The 18,338-nt window shown below is 52.6% G+C and overlaps 1 protein-coding gene across 1 annotated transcript; it reads right to left on the minus strand.

Annotated features, from left to right (window-relative positions):
• Positions 1–14,917: 14,917 nt before the first annotated feature.
• On the minus strand, positions 14,918–15,328 carry Nhlh2 (nescient helix-loop-helix 2). The gene has a single exon (XM_048349970.1). It carries the CDS (start codon positions 15,326–15,328, stop codon positions 14,918–14,920), a length of 411 nt encoding a protein of 136 aa, XP_048205927.1.
• Between the last annotated feature and the right edge of the window lie 3,010 nt (positions 15,329–18,338).

Consider the following 18,338-nt stretch of genomic DNA (forward strand, 5'->3'; position numbering starts at 1 on the left):
TGCCCCCCACCCTCCCACCCCCGGCATGCTGTCCCATCCTGGCACTCCAGAATCTCACTCCAGTTCTCATGCCCTCCCTGCACTGGGGAAAGGGGCCTTAGTCACAGAAGCCACGGGCCCAGTCTCACTTGGGTCTCCCATTGTCTGCCGAAGCCTGCCCAAAGGGGCCCAGTGCAGGCACAATGTCCATGAACCATCTTCTGATTCCCTTTGTTAAAATTCCCTGCCTTTTGCCTTTTGGGGAGGAGTCCCCGTGGGGTTCGTCTCTATTTCCCTGGCGCTTCCTTGAGATCTGTGTTTGTGTTCCTTCACTCTTTGTCAGACCTCTTCCCTCACTCCCTCTGTGGGTCCACCCCACAGTGCACGTGTGCCAGGATGACAATGATGCTGGCAATCCACTGGAGAAAACCTGTGGGCAGGACAGCCAGGGAGAACTGCAGCAGATCCCTGACCAAGAAAAGCTTCTCCGAGTAGGGCGACCCATGAGCATTTGGGGGCCCAAGCTGTCCCTTCCTCTCCCCTTCTTCCTGCTGGATTTTTCTTTCCCTCATACTAGGGTTTGTTTGAACTCAGGGCCTTGAGCTTGTTACACAGGCACCTGCCAATGAGTCAGGCCTCAGCCTCTCTCCCTTGTTAACCTTTCCACCTCCCCTTCCTCTTCCTCCCTCCCTCTACCCTGGCTCACCTCATCCTTAACCCCTGTAAGTGCCCACACCAAGAACCTCCTTCCAGAACAGCACTCCCCCTTCCACATGGTTCCTGGGTCTGCCCCCTACCCACCACTGCATCTCACTCACTGGCCTGGGAGGCCAGGCCAGGCCAGTGCCATCGGGAGAAGGGTGGGGAGCTTTACAGAGAGCTCAGCCAGGCTGCAGCCTACCACTGGAACTCACAGCCTCCTTTTGCCGGAACCCAATCCACTCCTGGAACTTAGGAGAAAGAAAAGTCTCTCTTGGAGAAGAGATAAAAATTGCAAAGAAACATATGAGGAAATGTTCAACATCCCTGGCAGTAAAGGAAATGCAAATAAAAACAACCCTGAGATACCACCTCACTCCAGTTAGAATGGCCTATACTCTGAACTCAGGCAACAACAAATGCTGGAGGGGGTGCGGGGAAAGAGGAACCCTTCTCCATTGTGGGTGGGAGTGCAAATTAGTACAACCACTTTGGAGAACAGTATGGAGGTTTCTCAAAAAGCTCAATATAGACCTACCCTATGACCCAGCCATTCCACTTCTAGGCATCTATCCTGAACAGCAGGTCCCAAGATATCAAAAAGACATTTGCACTTCCATGTTTATTGCTGCACAATTCACAGTAGCCAAAATATGAAAACAACCCAGAAGCCCCACCACAGATGAATGGATCCAAAACATATGGTACCTATACGCAATGGAATACTACATAGCAATTAGGAATGGTGAAATATTGTTATTCGCAGGGAAATGGTCAGAACTTGAACAAATAATGTTGAGCGAGACAAGCCTAGAACACAGAAAACACAGGGGCATGATCTCCCTGATATATGACTGTTAAGATGGGGTGACAAGGAGACAGTAGAGACCAGGTCTGTGAAACCAAAAACCTCTTGTCAAATGGTATTTCCACAGGTTTGGGTCAGCGACCCAACATTATGTAACTAAAACCAAAAAACTACTCAACATATAAAGGTCAAAAATTGACCTCTCAGTGGATCACACTAGCTCAAAAGCTATGTATGTACATTCATATAAGACTATTGTCGACATACTGTCTATTGTCGACATTACATTTAAAGCCCTAGGCGAATTTTCTTTGGCGTAGGCCACGTGGCTACTGTATATGTTCTTGGTACATTGTGTATTGTATATATGTCTACCTGACCTAGGGAAGGGAAAGAAAAACAGGGTGTAAGATAACACAAGAAATGTACAGACTGCCCTACTATGTAACTGTACCCCTTTTGCACAACACCTTGTCAAAAAAATTGTTTAATAAATAAATAAATTAAAAAAAAGAAAAGTCTCTTGGGGTACCATGATAAGACAGGGAAAGTAGAAAGGGACCCCATTCTGTCCCTCCACCCCCCAATCACAGCAGCCTTCCCCAGTACTGCTTACTGTATGAGGACCCACTCCCTAGACAAGGGAGAGAAATCTCCCAATGGGGCTGGATCTGAAGGCGTTTGTCTGATGCCCAATCACTATTGGCTCAGTGAGTTTCTCCTACAAAGGGCAACAAGCTGAATGGTCTGCTGTCCACCGCTGTAAGGAAACACTCTCGTAAGGAAACACTCCAGCAGGTAACACTAAAGAGAAGAGGTTGTCTCAGCCCACAGCGCTGGGGTTTGAGGACTCAGCATTAGTGTGAGCTCAATAGCAGGAGTGCATGCAAGAGCCGTGGTGGCAAGACGCAGGGGGCCAGAGGTCAGGGAGCCTCCTGCGATAACCTACTCCCTAAGAACTTGGGGTCCCACAGGAGCGGCCTTCATTCCTTTCCAATCATCCATCTTCCCAATGACCCAACCACTTCCCATAGCCTCCGCCTCCCATGGCCTCCACCTCCCACGGCCTCCATCCCCTACACTCCCTCCAACCTCCACCCCCAACAGCCTCCACCTGCCATAACCTCCGCCCCCCCATGACCTCCATCTCCCATGGCCTCCACACCTAACAGCCTCCACCTACCATAATCTCCCCCGCCTTGACCTCTACCCCAATGGCCTCCATCCCCACGGCCTCCACCCCCCATGACCTCCAACCCCCCACGGCCTCCACCCCCCATGGCCTCCACCCCGATGGCCTCCACCCCTACAATCTACACTCTCACAGCCTCCATCCCCCATGTGCTACCAAGTGAAATGTGCCATTAAGAAGTCCATCAGGGGGCTGGGAATATGGCCTAGTGGTAGAGTGCTTACCTAGCATGCATGAAGCCATGGGTTTGATTCCTCAGTACCACATAAACTGAAAAAAGCCAAAAGTAGCACTGTGGCTCAAGTGGCAGAGTGCTAGCCTTGAGCAAAAGGAAGCCAGAGACAGTGATTAGGCCCTGAGTTCAAGCCCCAGGACTGGTAAAAAATAAAGAAAAATTAAAAGAAGTCCATTAGGAGATGGGCGCCAGTGACTCACGCCTGTAATCCCAGCTACTTAGGAGACTGAGATCTGAGGATCCAAGTTCAAAGGCAGCCTGGGCAGGAAAGTCTGTGAGACTCTCACCTCTAGTAAAAGCCAGAGGTAGAGCTGTGGCTCAAGTGGAAGAGCACAAGCCTTGAGCAAATGGAGCCCAAGGATAGAGTCCAGGCCCTGAGTTCAAGTCTCAGGACCAGCAAAAGGAAAATAAAAAAAGTCCATCAGAATCTGACGGAAAGAAGAAAAAGAAGTCCAATGGCACAGAGAGGCAGTTCTAACAGAACACTGCAGGCTCTTCCTTGCCTCTCTGCCCTTGTCTGCTTTCTCTGTTCCTATGACCAGTTCTTCCAGGGTTCCTCTGTGCCCGTGGGTGGCCAGGCAGGACCACTGGACAGAACTCCAGCTCCTGCTAAGGGGGGCACACTCTCCACACCTTCCTCGCCTCATCCCACCCACCACGTAGGACCATGACCTGCTTTCATTTCTCTGACTTTAGTACCATTATGTAAACATCTATGTCTTTCTCCCTTTTTTTTGTTTCCTCTGCTAGTTCTGTAGCTCAAACTCAAGGCTTTGCCCACTTGCTTGGCTTTTACAATAGTGAGACAAGTGGCAACTCTACTACTCAAGCCACTTTTGACTGTTGGTCTTAACTGGAAGTAAGAGTCTCATAGAATTTCCTGCCTGGGCCAGCTTTGAACTTCAGTCCTCCGATCTCTGCTTCCTGAGTAGTTAGGATGACAGGTGTGAGCCTGTCACAGCAAACATTTTGCTTCTTCTAGAAGTTCCTTTAAGAAGGTACTGTTTAATTCTATTGATGATAAAAATCAAGGTTGGGAAAGTTAAATAGCTTATTCACAGTCTCACAGCCAGTTTTTTTTTGTTTTTTTTGTGCCAGTCTCTGGGCTTGGACTCAGGGCCTGAGCAGTGTCCCTGGCTTCTTTTTGCTCAAGGCTAGCACTCTGCCACTTGAGCCATAGCACCACTTCTGGCCATTTTCTATATATGTGGTGCTGGGGAATTGAACCCAGGGCTTCATGTATACGAGGCAAGCGCTCTTGCCACTAGACCATATTCCCAGCCCCCATAGCCTGCTTTGGTAGTGACACTGGGGTTTGAGGCTCAATTCTAGAGCTCTTGCCCTGATGCAGGCCTTGCCATACTTTATCCAGATAGAAAATGTTATGCCTTGTTGTGGCTGCCTGGCTCTGCCACTGTAGTTCAAGGACCACCATTAATGACACAAGTGGTGCAGCTATTTTCCAATAAACCTTTATGTGTACTGCGATTTGAATTTTGTGTCATTTTCACATGGCAAATATTGTCAACACTTAATCTCAATGACTCTGTACTGCTTTCTTTGTGAACTGTTGACAATCTCCCACCATACTTCCAAACCCAAAATTTCAGTATTTCTGTAAAATATCTATTGGTTGTCCTTACACTTGAGGGTTTCTTTTGGGTTTTTGTTTGTTTGTTTTGCTGGCCGGGGGCCTTGGACTAAGGGTTTGGGTGCTATCCCTAAACTCTTTGGTTCAGGGCTAGCACTCTATCACTTGAGCCACAGCTCCACTTTTGGTTTTCCGGTAATTAATTGGAGATAAGAGTCTCACTGATTTTCCTTCCCTGGGCTGGCTTTGAACTTCCATCCTCAGATCTCAGCTTTATGAGTAGCTAGGACTACAGGCGTGAGCCATTGATACCAGCTGAGGGTTTTTGTTTTAGTTTCTGGGGTTTTTTGTTTGTTTTTTTGCCAGTCCCGGGGCTTGGACTCAGGGCCCGAGCACTGTCCCTGGCTTCTTTTTGCTCAAGGCTAGCACTCTGCCAGTTGAGCCACAGTGCCACTTCTAGCCATTTTCTGTATATGTGGTGCTGGGGAATTGAACCCAGGGCTTCATGTATGTGAGGCAAGCACTCTTACCACTAGGCCATATCCCCAGCCCCCCACACAGTCTTCCTTCCTCCCTTCTGCTCACTTACTCAGTGTCTGTTTGTTTCCTTCTATTTTTTCACTGTTTTACAGTTTTGTATTGTCTTTAAGCAGTTGTGCAAAGGGCTTTCAATCCAACGTGTCGGGTGCATGGTACCGCCTGCCCCTTTTCCACGAACAGAGAAGACAGCTTCTGGGCTCTGTAGTGTCGATGGATGGACAGCGCGGTTAATCAAATGGGACAGAACACTTTCTAACTCAAGAGAGCCCGGAGCACCCTTGCCAGAGGAGCCCCTATCCTCCCAGGCCCTGAATCTTCCTCTTTCTCACAAGATAGTTCAAAGCCGTTGGCTTTGTGAACTGACCAAAGTCCCTTCAGTATTTAACTTCTAACTACTGACAACTTTTTGTGGCATGTTTTTGTGTCTGGCATGTCCATACAGGACCGGGCATACTGGAATCCTTAATCATTATTTTTACATCACAGCCAAACCAATAGAGTTGAAAGAGTAAGAACTCTTCATTGTGTGTGTGTGTGTGTGTGTGTGTGTGTGTGTGTGTGTGTGTGTGTATGAAAAGCTCAAATGCACGTACAAGAGACACATCCAAGTAAAAAGATCATCCACCTCTTGAGCCACAGCACCACTTCTGGCTTTTTCTATGTATGATGTGCTGAAGAATCGAACCCAGGGCTTCATGTATGCTAGATAACTCTACCACTAGGCCACATTCCCAGCCGGATGAATTCTTTTTGTTGTTGGTTGTGGGGCTTGAACTTTAGGCCTGGATGCTGTTCCTGAGCTCTTCAGCTCAAGGCTAGCGCTCTATCACTTGAGCCACAGCACCACTTCTGATTTTCTCGTGGTTAATTGGAGATAAGAATCTCACAGACTTTGCTGCCCAGGCCAGCTTTGAACCATGATCCTCAGATCTTAGTCTCCTGAGCAGCTAGGATCACAGGTGTGAGCCACTGGCTCCTGGCCGAGGGTTTCTTTTATAATTGTTCCTGTGGTAAACAAGGCCAGTGACCACTTGGTCAATACCTGTGGAGCTGAATTCAAATAACCAAACGGAATTGTCGTATGAATGAGACGAAGGCTTCTGCTCCTGATTCTTCTCCCAACTCCTTCCTCCTCTTCATGACCAAGCACCTACCCACCGCCACTGTTCCCATTTATTGCATAGTTACTAGCCACCAGAACCGTGGATTTGATGATTTCATCAACATTTACCTTCCACCCAGTCAGGTTTCCCTGTTAAATCCTCTGAACAGTTTGCGAAGTTTACCTTGATATTCTTCCAGTTCATTATTCAAACATTAATTGAGGGCTGGTGATGAGCCAGGCCCCTCGCAGGTGCTGGTGTTGGGATGGCTGATTGCCGGCGTTGCAAGCTCACACCTCGGGAAGGAGTCAGAAAACTAAACAGACTGCTAGGGAGCAGCGGAAGCCCTGTTAGGCCTAGGCTAGAGCGGGCCCCAGGTTTGGGGAGCACTACCCCCATCTGTATGAAACAGCTGGATGTTTGTGGCCATTCTTGTAATCCTAGCTATTCAGAGGCTGAGATCTGGGAATTGATGTTCAAGTCCAGCCCAGGCAGACACATCAGAGAAACTCATCAATTAGCTAGCAAAAGGCTGGAAGTGGAGGTGTGGCTCAAATGGTAGAGCACCAGCCTTGAAAATGCCAAATGAGGGCAAGAGAAAGGAAGGAGGGGAAAAAGGAAGGAAGGAAAGGAGGGAGGGAGGAAGGGAGGAAGGAAGGAAGGAGAAAGGAAGGAAAGAAGGAAGGAATGAGAAAAAGCAGAAGGAAGGAAAGGAGGGAGGAAGGAAGGAGGGAGGGAGGAAGGGAGAGAGGGAGGAAGGAGAAAAGAAGGAGGAAGGAGGGAGAAAGGAAGGAAAGAAGGAAGGAAGGAAGGAAGGAAGGAAGGGAAGGAAGGAAGGAAGGAAGGAAGGAAGGAAGGAAGGAAGGAAGGAAAGGAAGGAAGGAAGAAAGGAAGGAAGGAAGAAAGGAAGGAAGGAAGGAAGGGAAGGAAGGAAGGAAGGAAGGAAGGAGGAAAGGAAGGAAGGAAGAAAGGAAGGAAGGAAGGAAAGAAAGAAAGAAGGGAGGGAGGGAGCGAAGGCAGGAGGGAAGGAGAAAGGAAGGGAGGGAGCGAGGGAGGGAGGGAGGGAGGGAGGGAGGGAGGGAAGGAGGAAGGGAGGGAGGGAAGGAGAGAGGGAGGGAGGGCCATCCACTCTGACATCTCCCTGAGATCGTTTCTCCTGTGCTCATTGCCGTGTACTGCGTGTGCACTGTTTTGGGGAGCACACCTTGCTCACCCGGCCCTGTGACTGCAGTCCTGGTTGTGTTTTGGGGAGCTCACCTTGCTCACCAGCCCCGTGTTTTGGCATAGCCAGCCCTGGGAGGGAAAGCCTGGAAGAGCCACACTGTGCATGGGAGAATAAACCTGGTAACAACCCCCTTGTTCTTGGGACTAGAACATCATTTCAGCCTCGGCCTGGTCCATCTGGACCTCATTAACACCCTCAGCCACTCCCCCAATGGCCTTTAATGTCTAAATAATGACTCCCTGTGGCCAGTCCCCATGATATCACCCCCTTCTGATTTGCATCTCACAGATAACAGACAGCTTGGGAATTGTGGAGCCTCCCTGGGCTGTTCTGAAAGCCTTTGCGTTACACTTCTGCTGTTACTTCCTCATTGCCCCGGCCCACACCAAGCTCCCCCAAAACCAGGGTGACCACTGGGGTGCTCAGAGCGTGGCTGATGTGGACATCTTTCTGTGGACTTTGCCGTGTGTGTGTGTGTCTGTGTGTGTGTCTGTGTGTACACTACTCCCCTTCCCAATATTTGAATCACCGTCCCACTTTGTGGGCACCTGGACACCACCCTGGGTACCACCCTTTCCTGACCCCCAGGTTTAGACCAGCTAGAAATGGTTTCCATGGAGCTAGGTGAGAACATGGCCAGACCCAGCACTGGTGGCTCACACCTGTAAGCCTAGCTACTCGGGAAACTGAGATCTGAAGATCACGGTTCAAAGACAGCATAAGCAGAGAAGTCTGTGAGACTCATATCTCCAACCAACCAACAAAAAGCCAGAAGTAGAGGTGTGGCTCAAGTGGAAGAGTGTGGCCACATTGTGCAGAATTAGGAAATCAAAAGCTGCTCTTTTTGAAAATGCAATTTAAAAAATTTTTTACCTCTTTTCACATTTCTTTTCAAAAATTCTCGTCTTCTCAGCTCAGTCAGCTCCTTCTTCTTGCTTGCAATTTAACTGACTCTTGGGGTCCCTCTTTTGATGTGTGTGTGCATGTCTGTGTGTGTGCATGTCTGTGTGTGTGCATGTCTGTGTGTGTGCATGTACTTATGTGTGCCAGGTACCCCTACTAGGGCTTGAACTCAGAACCTGGGTGCTGTCCCTTAGCTCTTTTGCTCAATGCCCATGCTGTATACTTGAGCCACTGCTCCATTTCTAGCAGGGTTTATTTCCTGGTTAATTGGAGACAAGAGTCTCAAGGACTTTTCTACCCAGGCTGGTTTTGAATGGAGATCCTGAGATTTCAGCCTTCTGAGAAGCTAGGACAGGCAAGAGCCAATTTTTTTCTTTTCCATGTCTAGGTTTGGCTTTGTCTATACAATACCAAACACCTAGACACACAGTAAGAACATGTTGTTGTCAACTGTCCCCATGTTAGGCATCTCTCAGGAGTAATTGCTTGATAAGGGAAATTGGTGTTTACTTCTTGTTTACCACTTGACATCAAATGGATCGTGCCTGTAATCCTAGCCTACTCAGGATGGTGATTTAAAGCCCGCCTAGGCAGGAAAGTCCATGAGACTCTTAGCTCTGATTAACCAGCAAAAGCCAAAAGTGGAGCAGTGGCTCAAGTGGTAGAGCACCAGCCCTGAATGGAAAAGCCAAGAGAGAGTGTGAGGCTCTGAGTTCAAGCCCCAACAAAGCATGCGCGTGCGCACACACACACATGTACTCTTGTCCTAAGGGTTACCATATCTACTCCTTATCTTTCCCCCTTTCTCAGGAAGAATTAGCCCTGTTAATCATTTTATTGCCAAAGAAAAGGTGAGGAAGTGTGTGTCTCCCTGGACACGCAGGACACACCAGACTGCAGGGCCTGAACGAAGAGTCTGGAAGCTGTGGCTGAAATCTGGTCTCTCCCCCGCAGCCCCTCCACTCCATCTACAGGAGAAAGGCAAATGATGGCCATTCGTCATTCCTGTCCAAGAGGGCCCTCCTCCTTTGCGTGCGTTTTTCTTGGAGAGCTGTGCCACCCTGCTGGGACCACGGCAGCCGGCTGCTCTCCCGAGACAGCCAGCCCCAGACAGGAGCTCACCTCCTTACAGTTCCTCACGCCTAGCAGCCCCAGCCTTAATAACCCACCTCACCTTCTCCGGGGGAAGGACAAAGCATGGCGGAGGCGGGGGCTGTGGCCATCACTGTGGTGCACAGACTCTGCTCAGGCAAATCGAGAGACAGAGAGAAGAAGAAGAAGTAAACAGATCTACCAGACGTCCAGATCTCTAAAGCCAGCCTGGGACCATGGTCTCCTCAGAGCCCAGCCAGGGGTGCAGATGTCCCATCCAGGCCAGCCCTTGGAGTGGCCAGTACCTCAGGAAATCCAGGCTGGTGCCTGGCCTAGGCGCTGTCATCCCCAGCCTCTCCTTCCCGGTCCCTCCTGGCCTCCCCACCCCCACCTCCTTCCCCTCCTCCCTCCCGAGCCCCCTCCCTCCGCCTGCTCCCAAAGGAGGTGACAGACGGGCCTGTAATTTGGTTCATTCGCTCGACTGAAACAGCACCTGCCCCCCTCCCCTGGGACATGAGGGTCTCATCCCAAACCATACAGGAAGCCAAGGGCAGACCGAGCCCACATGCAAATGGTCCACACTGGAAGCCTCCCTTGCTGGCCCGGCCACAGACCCAGAGAAGCCAGCAGTGCCTCAAGTTCAGGCCACTAAACCACAGGGAACTTCTGTTTTCAAGTTTTCAATTAAAAAAAAAAACACCCTCAATTAGCTGCTCTTGAAATAAACAGCATTTTCTTCCAAAGGCCACCAGGCCGAAGCCAGGCCACACCAGCTGCCCAGATGCCCGGACAGAGGCTGGGAGTGAGGGCCAGGAGGCTGGGGGTTCTCGAGCTTCTCCGGCAGCGTGTGCCAGGGTCATGAGCCTGAGTGGGGCCTCCTGGTGGAGAAGGTAAAGCCGGAATGGGCCAGTTTCCTTTCTTCAAGACTTGGGAGCCCACAGAGCCTCTCCTGAGAGAGCAAGCAAGCGAGCACCTTCATTCCTTTCTCCTTCGGAGGGGAGGGCAGTGCAGGGTGCTAAGGGAGGGCGCTCCTGTCTGCTTCCCATAGGCAGGTGTGACCACCCCCCTCCCATACAGGATCCAGCTGCACAGCCCAGTCCTGCCTCCCTCCCCACCCCACCCCGAGCCCCCTCCTCAGCGGTATCCACTCTCTCCTGCCACAGGAGAAGTCAGGGGGAAGGAGCCAGAGCCCAGACTACATGAGAGAAAATATTCTAGTTTTCCAGTTTCTGTCTCAAACATACACACACACACACACACACACACACACACACACAGAGAGAGAGAGAGAGAGAGAGAGAGAGAGAGAGAGAGAGAGAAACATTTGTCAGCCAGGCACTGGTGGCTCACATCTGTAAGCCCAGCTACCCAGGAGGCTGAGATCTGAGGTTCAAGGTTTGAAGCTAGCCTGGACAGAAAAGCCAATGAGATGCTTATCTGGAATTGGCCATTGAAAAGCCAAAAGTGGGGTGGGGGTGGGGAATGAGGGAGGATGTAACAAATTGTACAAGAAATGTACCCACTGCCTTATGTATGAAACTGTAACCCCTCTGTACATCACTTTGACAATAACTAAGTAATTATTTTTTAATGTAAAAAGAAAAAAAAAGCCAAAAGAGCTTTTTTTTTTTTTTTTTTTTTTTTGAGCTGTGGCTCAAGTGGTAGAGAACTAGGCTTGGGTGAAAAGGCTCAAGGACAGCATCTAGGCCCTGAGTTCAAGCCCTAGGCCTGGCACAAAAGAAAAAACTAGCTCCAAAGTGAGTGTGCTTTCCAGGCCATGAGGTAGGCATGAGGGCCAGCCCCATACCCATGGCGCTCAGTGTCAGCTGACGCAGGCTCCCCTAGGTGGGGCCACCCTGGGCCTCTTCCCACACACTGCCCAGCCTGCAGTGTCACCTTGCAAAGTGGAAACAAATCTCTTCCTCTCAGAGTCTAGCCTCCCAGCAGGGCAGAGCAAAGAGAGGGCCGAGGCTCCTCTCTGGCTTCCAATCACGGGAAACCCTGGACTATGGCCCGTTGATGCAGAAGAATGTCACCCAAGTTACCTAACCCCTCTAAACCTCAACTTCCCCATACAGAAAAGGGAGCCAGGGAAGTTCCCACTGGGAGGACCAAGGAGACAGGCAGGCACAGTGCTCAGAGCACACAGTAGGCACCTTGCTGCTGCTGCTGACACCCAGAGAGCTTGCTTGCTCCTGGGACGGCCCAGCCCAGGATGGTGCCTGCTCTCAGGCTCTCAGCCTAGCTTCTAAAAGAGGAAAACACATCTAGAGATGAACATGTTGTCTCTGCATGGCCCTCCGTGCCACAGGCCAGTGGGGGCTGGCCCGGCACCTGCACCACCCCCCCACCCAGCCTCTACCCGGCCAGGCTCTCCCCCACCCCAGCCCACCTCCCACACTGACGCCCCCTTGCCTTCTCTCTGCCCAGCATTTTTGCCCTGTGTTCTTTGCAAGGGTGAGGGGAGCCATGTGGGCGGGAAGGTGGCCTTGTCCATGGGTCCAGGTGGGGCTGGCCTGCAGGGGAGCAGCACAGGCTGGGCAAGGCACTGGGTATCAGGGGTTTGGTCAGTCAGGAAAAGGTCAGGGCGGGGAAGGCCAGGCTGGGAGGCCCTGGTAGGTGCATTTGGAGCCCCTAGAACTGAGCAGCCTGGAAGAAGGAAAGAGAGCAGTATGAACATTGGTGGGGCTGATCTGAGGCTCTCAGAGGATGCTGCCCCTTAAGGCAGCCTTCCTAGCTCCCCGGGCTCAAGCACCCCACCCACCGCCCGGGCTGTCCTCTGCTGCTCCTCTTTTCTGGGCTTTACCTCTCTGCTGAGCATTTAGCATCATGCAAAAGTAAGCATGTCTTAAGTATTTGCTGGCATCTCTCCCTGTCTCCTGTAGGGAGGATCTAAACCACTGCCTGGTTTAGAGGCCGATGGATCAGCGCTGGTGGTAAGAACGAACGGCGTAGCCATCTTTACTCTCTGCTGTGTCTGCGCAGCTCTGGGCCCGCACTGGCCTCCAGGTAGGAGTCAGTCACACTCTGCAAAGGCAAAGACACACAACTATCTTCCTCTCTTGGGGTCCCCAGACTGTAGAGCTGTGAAGGCAAGCAAGTGCCTTTTGATTCGGACAGGGCAGGGAGTGAACAGACCCCTCTGGGCTGTGCTGGTCAGTCAGAATTTGGGCTTCCCCAAGGGAAAGGGGGTCCTGATGCCCTCCAGGGGTTAGAAGTGGACTTGTTTCCTCAGGATGAGAGAAGAGCTATGTTTCCTGTTACTTGGTGAGGAGGATACAGAAGGCAATGGCTCCCCTGTGCCCAGGCGTGTGCAGACCTTCCGTGCCGTAAACTTCTCCAGCAGGAAGCAGGAGAGAAGTGACAATGAGGCCGTCCATAGAGGAGACACGCAAGCCACGAGACCACACATGCCATTTTTGCACCGAAACCAGAGATTTGGTGTGATACCAAGACACAGCTCACAATATAGCGAGGCACACACATAGGTGCAGATAGATAGAAAACAGATCAATAGATAGATCAGTCAATAGACAGACAGACACCAGCTATACCTGTGTTCTGCCGTTTAAAGGGGATATTTTTCATTTTATACCTCTTTATAGATGACTTTCTTCTAGACCTTTATGCTCTATATTTTCCATGTTAGTGGGCACACATCTGCCTCTGTGCCCTGATGAAGGCTGGGGCAGCAGACAGCGCTGTGGAACCAAGCATGGACATGGACGTGACATTTCACTCAGAGCACCTCTGGGGCTTCCGCTTCCCAGCTCTGACTTGAAGAGGTTGGGTCAGGTGGCTCCTCCTAGGCATCTGGGACTTCCTGTAACACAGGCAGGACGCTGATGTTCCTGGGGTGGCATGATCTGTGTCATCGCCGCTGGGGGAGGTGCTTCCAGACCCAAATTTAGAAAAACACCCTAACATCTCAACACAGAAATATGCCTACATGAAGGTTTTGATCTCATTTTACCAGTACACGTCTAGTACATTTCCTCATCAGTCCACATGATCTTCCTTTTAGACAGATATTGAAAGTAGAGGATTTTATTGGATACATTTATTGATATGCAAAACAGCGCACCATTCATGAGATATGAAAAACTTGTCAGATAGAAACCAGGTTATATCTATTTGCACTACAAAATATTGCATTATATAAAGCAACCGAGACACAAAAAAACCCTGAAAAAGACTAAAATCTTTGGATAGCAGATGTGTTTCCTCCCCCTCGTCTCTAAAATACAACTCTTGCTTTAAGAGTTTCACAGCTGAGAATATGAAACGTTTTCAGGCTCTAGACTTCTTTTTGGTGGTCACATAGGAAAGTGGTTCAGAATTTATTATTTTTTTAGGAAAATAACTTAATTTCCTAAAAGCATCCTGCACACAAATTCACACACGCACACACACAGAGAAAAGCTAGTCTCCATATAAACAAGTCTGTAAAGTACTTTTTAAGACATAACTACAGATAAGAACAACACTTTTTTAAAAAACTATAATAGTGAATTGCTAGTGTTGCTGATCTCACGAGGAAAGAAGCTTTCAAGAACAAACATCTTAATATAGAAAATATGTTTAGAAACAGGAGAAGTGGGAGGACTTCTTATACAAGTGCAATATAATTAGAGCAAAAGGAAAGACCACACAGCATCGTCTCAACAAACACATAGAAAGTTCGACAGAATTGTTCCACAGGAAAAAGTGTAAACACTTGGCTATAAATAAATTGGCACAGTCTTCAAAGTAAAATTATCACCACTCTGAAAAATAAATGTCTTGAAAAAAATACTCTACTCCTTCTAACATAAATAAAAATAGGTTGTCTTTTTCTAACTGTTCCTATAGGTTTTACATGTTTAAGGTCACAAATAGATGGGTCTTTTTTTTCTTTTTTCTTTTTTCTTTTGGATATATAAAGGAGCACTTTGCCTGCCAAAGCAAACGTTCAAGATTCCGTTTAAATATGAACTTTGCGGTCCATCTTAAATCCTGCCGTGGGATTCCAACCTCACCAAGCACCACTCCTCACACAGTGTGTCTAATTGCTCTCAGTGCGTCTGTAACCCTACCAGCTAGTCACGTTCTGTTTCATTTGGATTCTAATATTACCTTCGGCTGACAACGGAACAAAAACCTCTCCCGCTGCGCCCTGCTACATCTTCATCTCCCGGTGGACAGGCTGCTCTCCCTCCTCATCCTCCCTCCCCAGCGTTCGGTGATTTGTCGATCGGAAACGAAATCCACGGAGTCTAAAGTGAGCCAGGACGACCCTGGGCTCGTCTGGAAGGCCGGGGCCGCGGTGGGAGACAGAGAGCCGGGTCTCCTGTGCGTTAAAGCCACAGCCCTTAAGGGACTCCCTATCCATCCTGGGCTCCCCACAAGGCTCTTTGGCAAGGGAAGGACCCGACCCCGGCCACCCTCCCCCCACCTGCCGGCATGGGGAACCCCGCCCTCTCGCCCCGGGGACCCGGCCCGAGGGCGTCTCTGCGCCCCGGGTCCCTCTGGGTCCCGCCGGGTCCATGGCCCGGCGCCCAGCGGCGCGACCTACACGTCGAGCACATGGTTGAGATAGGAGATGTAGCAGATGGCCAGGCGCAGGATCTCGATCTTGGAAAGCTTCTTGTCCGGCGGCAGCGTGGGCAGCAGCTTGCGCAGCTCGGCGAAGGCCAGGTTGAAGGCTTCCACGCGGATGCGCTCGCGCGTGGCGTGCGCCGAGCGGTACTTGGCAGTGGCGCGGCGGCGGCGCCGCTTCTCCTCGCGGCTCAGCGGCTGCGGGTGTGGGTACAGCGCGGCCCGGCTGCCGTCCCGGCCCCCCGCGCCCTCGGCTTCCTCCACCGGCTCCAGGTCCGACACGCTGCCCAGCGCCTTGGCGTCCGCTCCACCCAGGGATTCGGGGTCCGAGGGCGCCGAGCTGGGACGGTCGGAGTCGGCCGCTTGGTCCGGGCTCAGCATCATTTTGGAGGCTGGGAGAGATGGGGTGAAAGGAGCGAATGAATCAGGGCGTGAACGGACGGGATCGCGTCCCCAGGCCCGGGCCCGCCCTGCGAGGCTCACCCCTGGTCCCCCGGGGCTCGGCGTCGCGCGGGGACGCCGGAAGGGACCGGAGCCGCCCGGCCCGCGCCGCCCTGGGCCTGGAGCCGTCCTGGTGCCCTGGCCCCGGGAGCCCGAGGCCTGCAGCGCCCGCCTGCAGCGCGCGCCCAGGCCAGCCCCCAGCCGTGTCATTCCTGCCCCGCACCCTGTCTCCTTCCCGATGTGTGAGGAACACCACCTCGGGAGACAACATTCGCGGCCCGCCCGAGCGCCTGAGGCCGAGCAGCTCGGAGCCGCTGCGCCCGAGGGTCTGGGGTGCGCGGGGGAAGGGGGTCCTCCCGGCGACGCGACACGGGCAAAGCAGGGGGTCCCTACCCCCGGACGCAGCGGCGGGCGCAGGAAGGCTCCCCGAGCTCCTCGGAAATAATAAAGAAACGGCCGGCCGCCGTACAGACGCCCTCGCCTGCGGGGGGACCCGCCCTGCGCCCCGCGGGCGGTGCGAGCACCATCTGCCGCGCCGGCCTCCGAGCCCCGGCCCGGGGACGCCGCTGCGGGAATGAAACAATGCCGCTGCGTGGAGACCACCGCGCGGCCGCCCGGAGAAGCCTGGGAGCCCGGCGCCCCCGCGGGGCGAGCCCGGGGCTGAGGTCGGGGCTCCCGAGGGCCCTGGCGGGGGCTGCTGCTCAGCCCGCGGAGGTCGGGGTCCCGGCGACCGGCGGCGCGAGGAGGCCTGGCGAGGCCCTGCGTGCGCCCGGCTTCCTTCTTACCCGGACCTCCAGGAGAGGCCGCCGAGCCCCGCGCCCGCGCCGGCCCCTCCTGCCAGGCCCTGGTCGGAGCCCCGGGATCGGAGTTCCCTGACTGCGCGCACCGGCTTCGAACCCTCGGCCCAGGCCCAGTGAGCCGCCGCGGGCCGCCCCAGAGCGCGGCCTCTGTTCCCCTCGCCGCGTTCGGCGACTCGGGAGCCCACGGGACCCCGCAGCTGGGGTCCCCGCCGCGAAGGCGGATCCTCCCGGCGACCCGCCAGGAAGCGCCCGGGCGAGCGCGGTCAGCGGGGACCCGCGGCGGCCCCCGCGCGTCCCGGACCCACGCGCGCATCCAGGGAGGGAATGAGGAAGGGCGGGACGGCCTCTGCGGAGTGGCCGTCGGCGTGGAAAGTTGCCGCCGGTCCTCAGGGCGCCTCCCGTTCTCCCCGGAGCAGAGCGACCGTGTGCACTGGACCTAAACCCACCTACAGAACGAACGCGCGCCGCCCGCGCCGGAGCCGCCGCGGAGCCCCCGCTGGAAGGGGAAAATCACCGCGATTCACCGGCGTCTCACCTGGCGCGAGCCCCTGGGACGACCGTTCCTCCGATCGCTTGGAGTTGGGATTCCCGGGAAGCGAGTGAAGGGGAAATTCCCGCAGAGGACAGAAAGCAGCGGAGGTTTCTTACATTCGGAGATGAGGACGCAGCCGCCCGGGCGCAGGGCCGCGGCCGGGACCGCGGGACAGAGATTCAAAGCCGGCGGTGGAGACACGGCTCAGGGCGTGGAGAGGTCCAAGATGACCTCTCCTCTTTAATTGTCCTTAAACGTTTCGGGAAAAAATCGTTGTTGATCTTTTTTTTTTTCTTCAAAACAAAACAAAACAAAACACAGGTGGAGTGGAAGTGCCAGGGTTTGCCCGTTCTTCTAGGCGCTGTAAATAACAAAAGAGATGGCAGAGATGAGCGCGACCTCCGAGGGCTGATCCCCTACTTTCTAATAGCCGGTCATCGATGAGAAGATGGCTAAAACCCAACCTCGGAGGACTCGCGCCCTCCCTCCCGGACCTTCACCGGGCTGGAACAGGACAGCGCTGCGCAGGGACGGGGGTCCTGCTCTCAACGGGTGTTTTCGGCGGCTGCTTTCTGAGATAAAGCTTTGTTCAGCTGATGTCTGCCCGGTGTCCGGGAACACAATACTACCTAGGGGCTTTCTCCTCCCTTCTTTACTTGGATGTTGGGTAAACAGGCGCCTCTTCCCCAGTTCCGAAGTCTTCCCCTCCGGGCTCTCCCCCCACCCCTCACTCCAGCCCCCACCCCTACTCCTTACCTGGTAACCCAATATCTGTGGCGAGTGGCTGGGAAATGCCTGCAGAAGGGCTGGGGGCCGTGGCCAGTCTCCGGTGACAGAGGAGGAGGACGGAGGAGCCGCGTGCCTGTGGCTGCTGGACTCTCTTGGTGCCAATTGATTCAGCCTGGAGATGGTGGAAAAGATAAAAGCTGGAGAAGGGGGGGGGGATGGAAATTTTTCCCCCTAAATTGATATTTAATGGGAAATCCTATTGGACAGGAACCTGGACACGAGTCACTTAATTGGACTTGACATCTGTCACAGTGTGGGAGTTTTCACAGCCCAAATATTTTAGCAGACAGAGCAGATTCCGGGTGAATCTGTGCCATGAAATAGAACAGTTGAAAGCAGTCCACGACAGAAAGTGCAGCCGCCAAGCAGAGGCTGGAGCTGCGATCAAGCTCAGGCGGGTTCTTGTTTTCAGATTATTGATGCTCTGTTTAAATGCAAATAAGTAAAGCATCCTCCATGGGAGAATTCCTCTGGTGTGTAAAAAAACAAACAACCCAGCATCTTTCGTTCATGTTTGGGGAAATGGACATATACACTGCACAATAAATAAGAAGCTACAATTCATACAACACATTCATAGAGACCCCAGCTAATGTTTATTAGCAATCGTTTACATTTAACGGCTTGATGGTGCATATTGCTTTTTTTTTTTTTTAATGATTCTCCACTGAAAGAAGACCCTACCCATTAAGTCATCGGTGGCACTGAGAACAGAACCAGTGTGTGTGTGTGTGTGTGTGTGTGTGTGTGTGTGTGTGTGTATGTGTACACCTCTGTGTCTTTTCTCTTTGGCTACTCTGCCATTCAACGGAAAACAGGAGGACACACTCAT

This window comes from Perognathus longimembris, chromosome 7 (genome assembly GCF_023159225.1).
Source record: "Perognathus longimembris pacificus isolate PPM17 chromosome 7, ASM2315922v1, whole genome shotgun sequence".
NCBI classification, from domain to species: domain Eukaryota; kingdom Metazoa; phylum Chordata; class Mammalia; order Rodentia; family Heteromyidae; genus Perognathus; species Perognathus longimembris.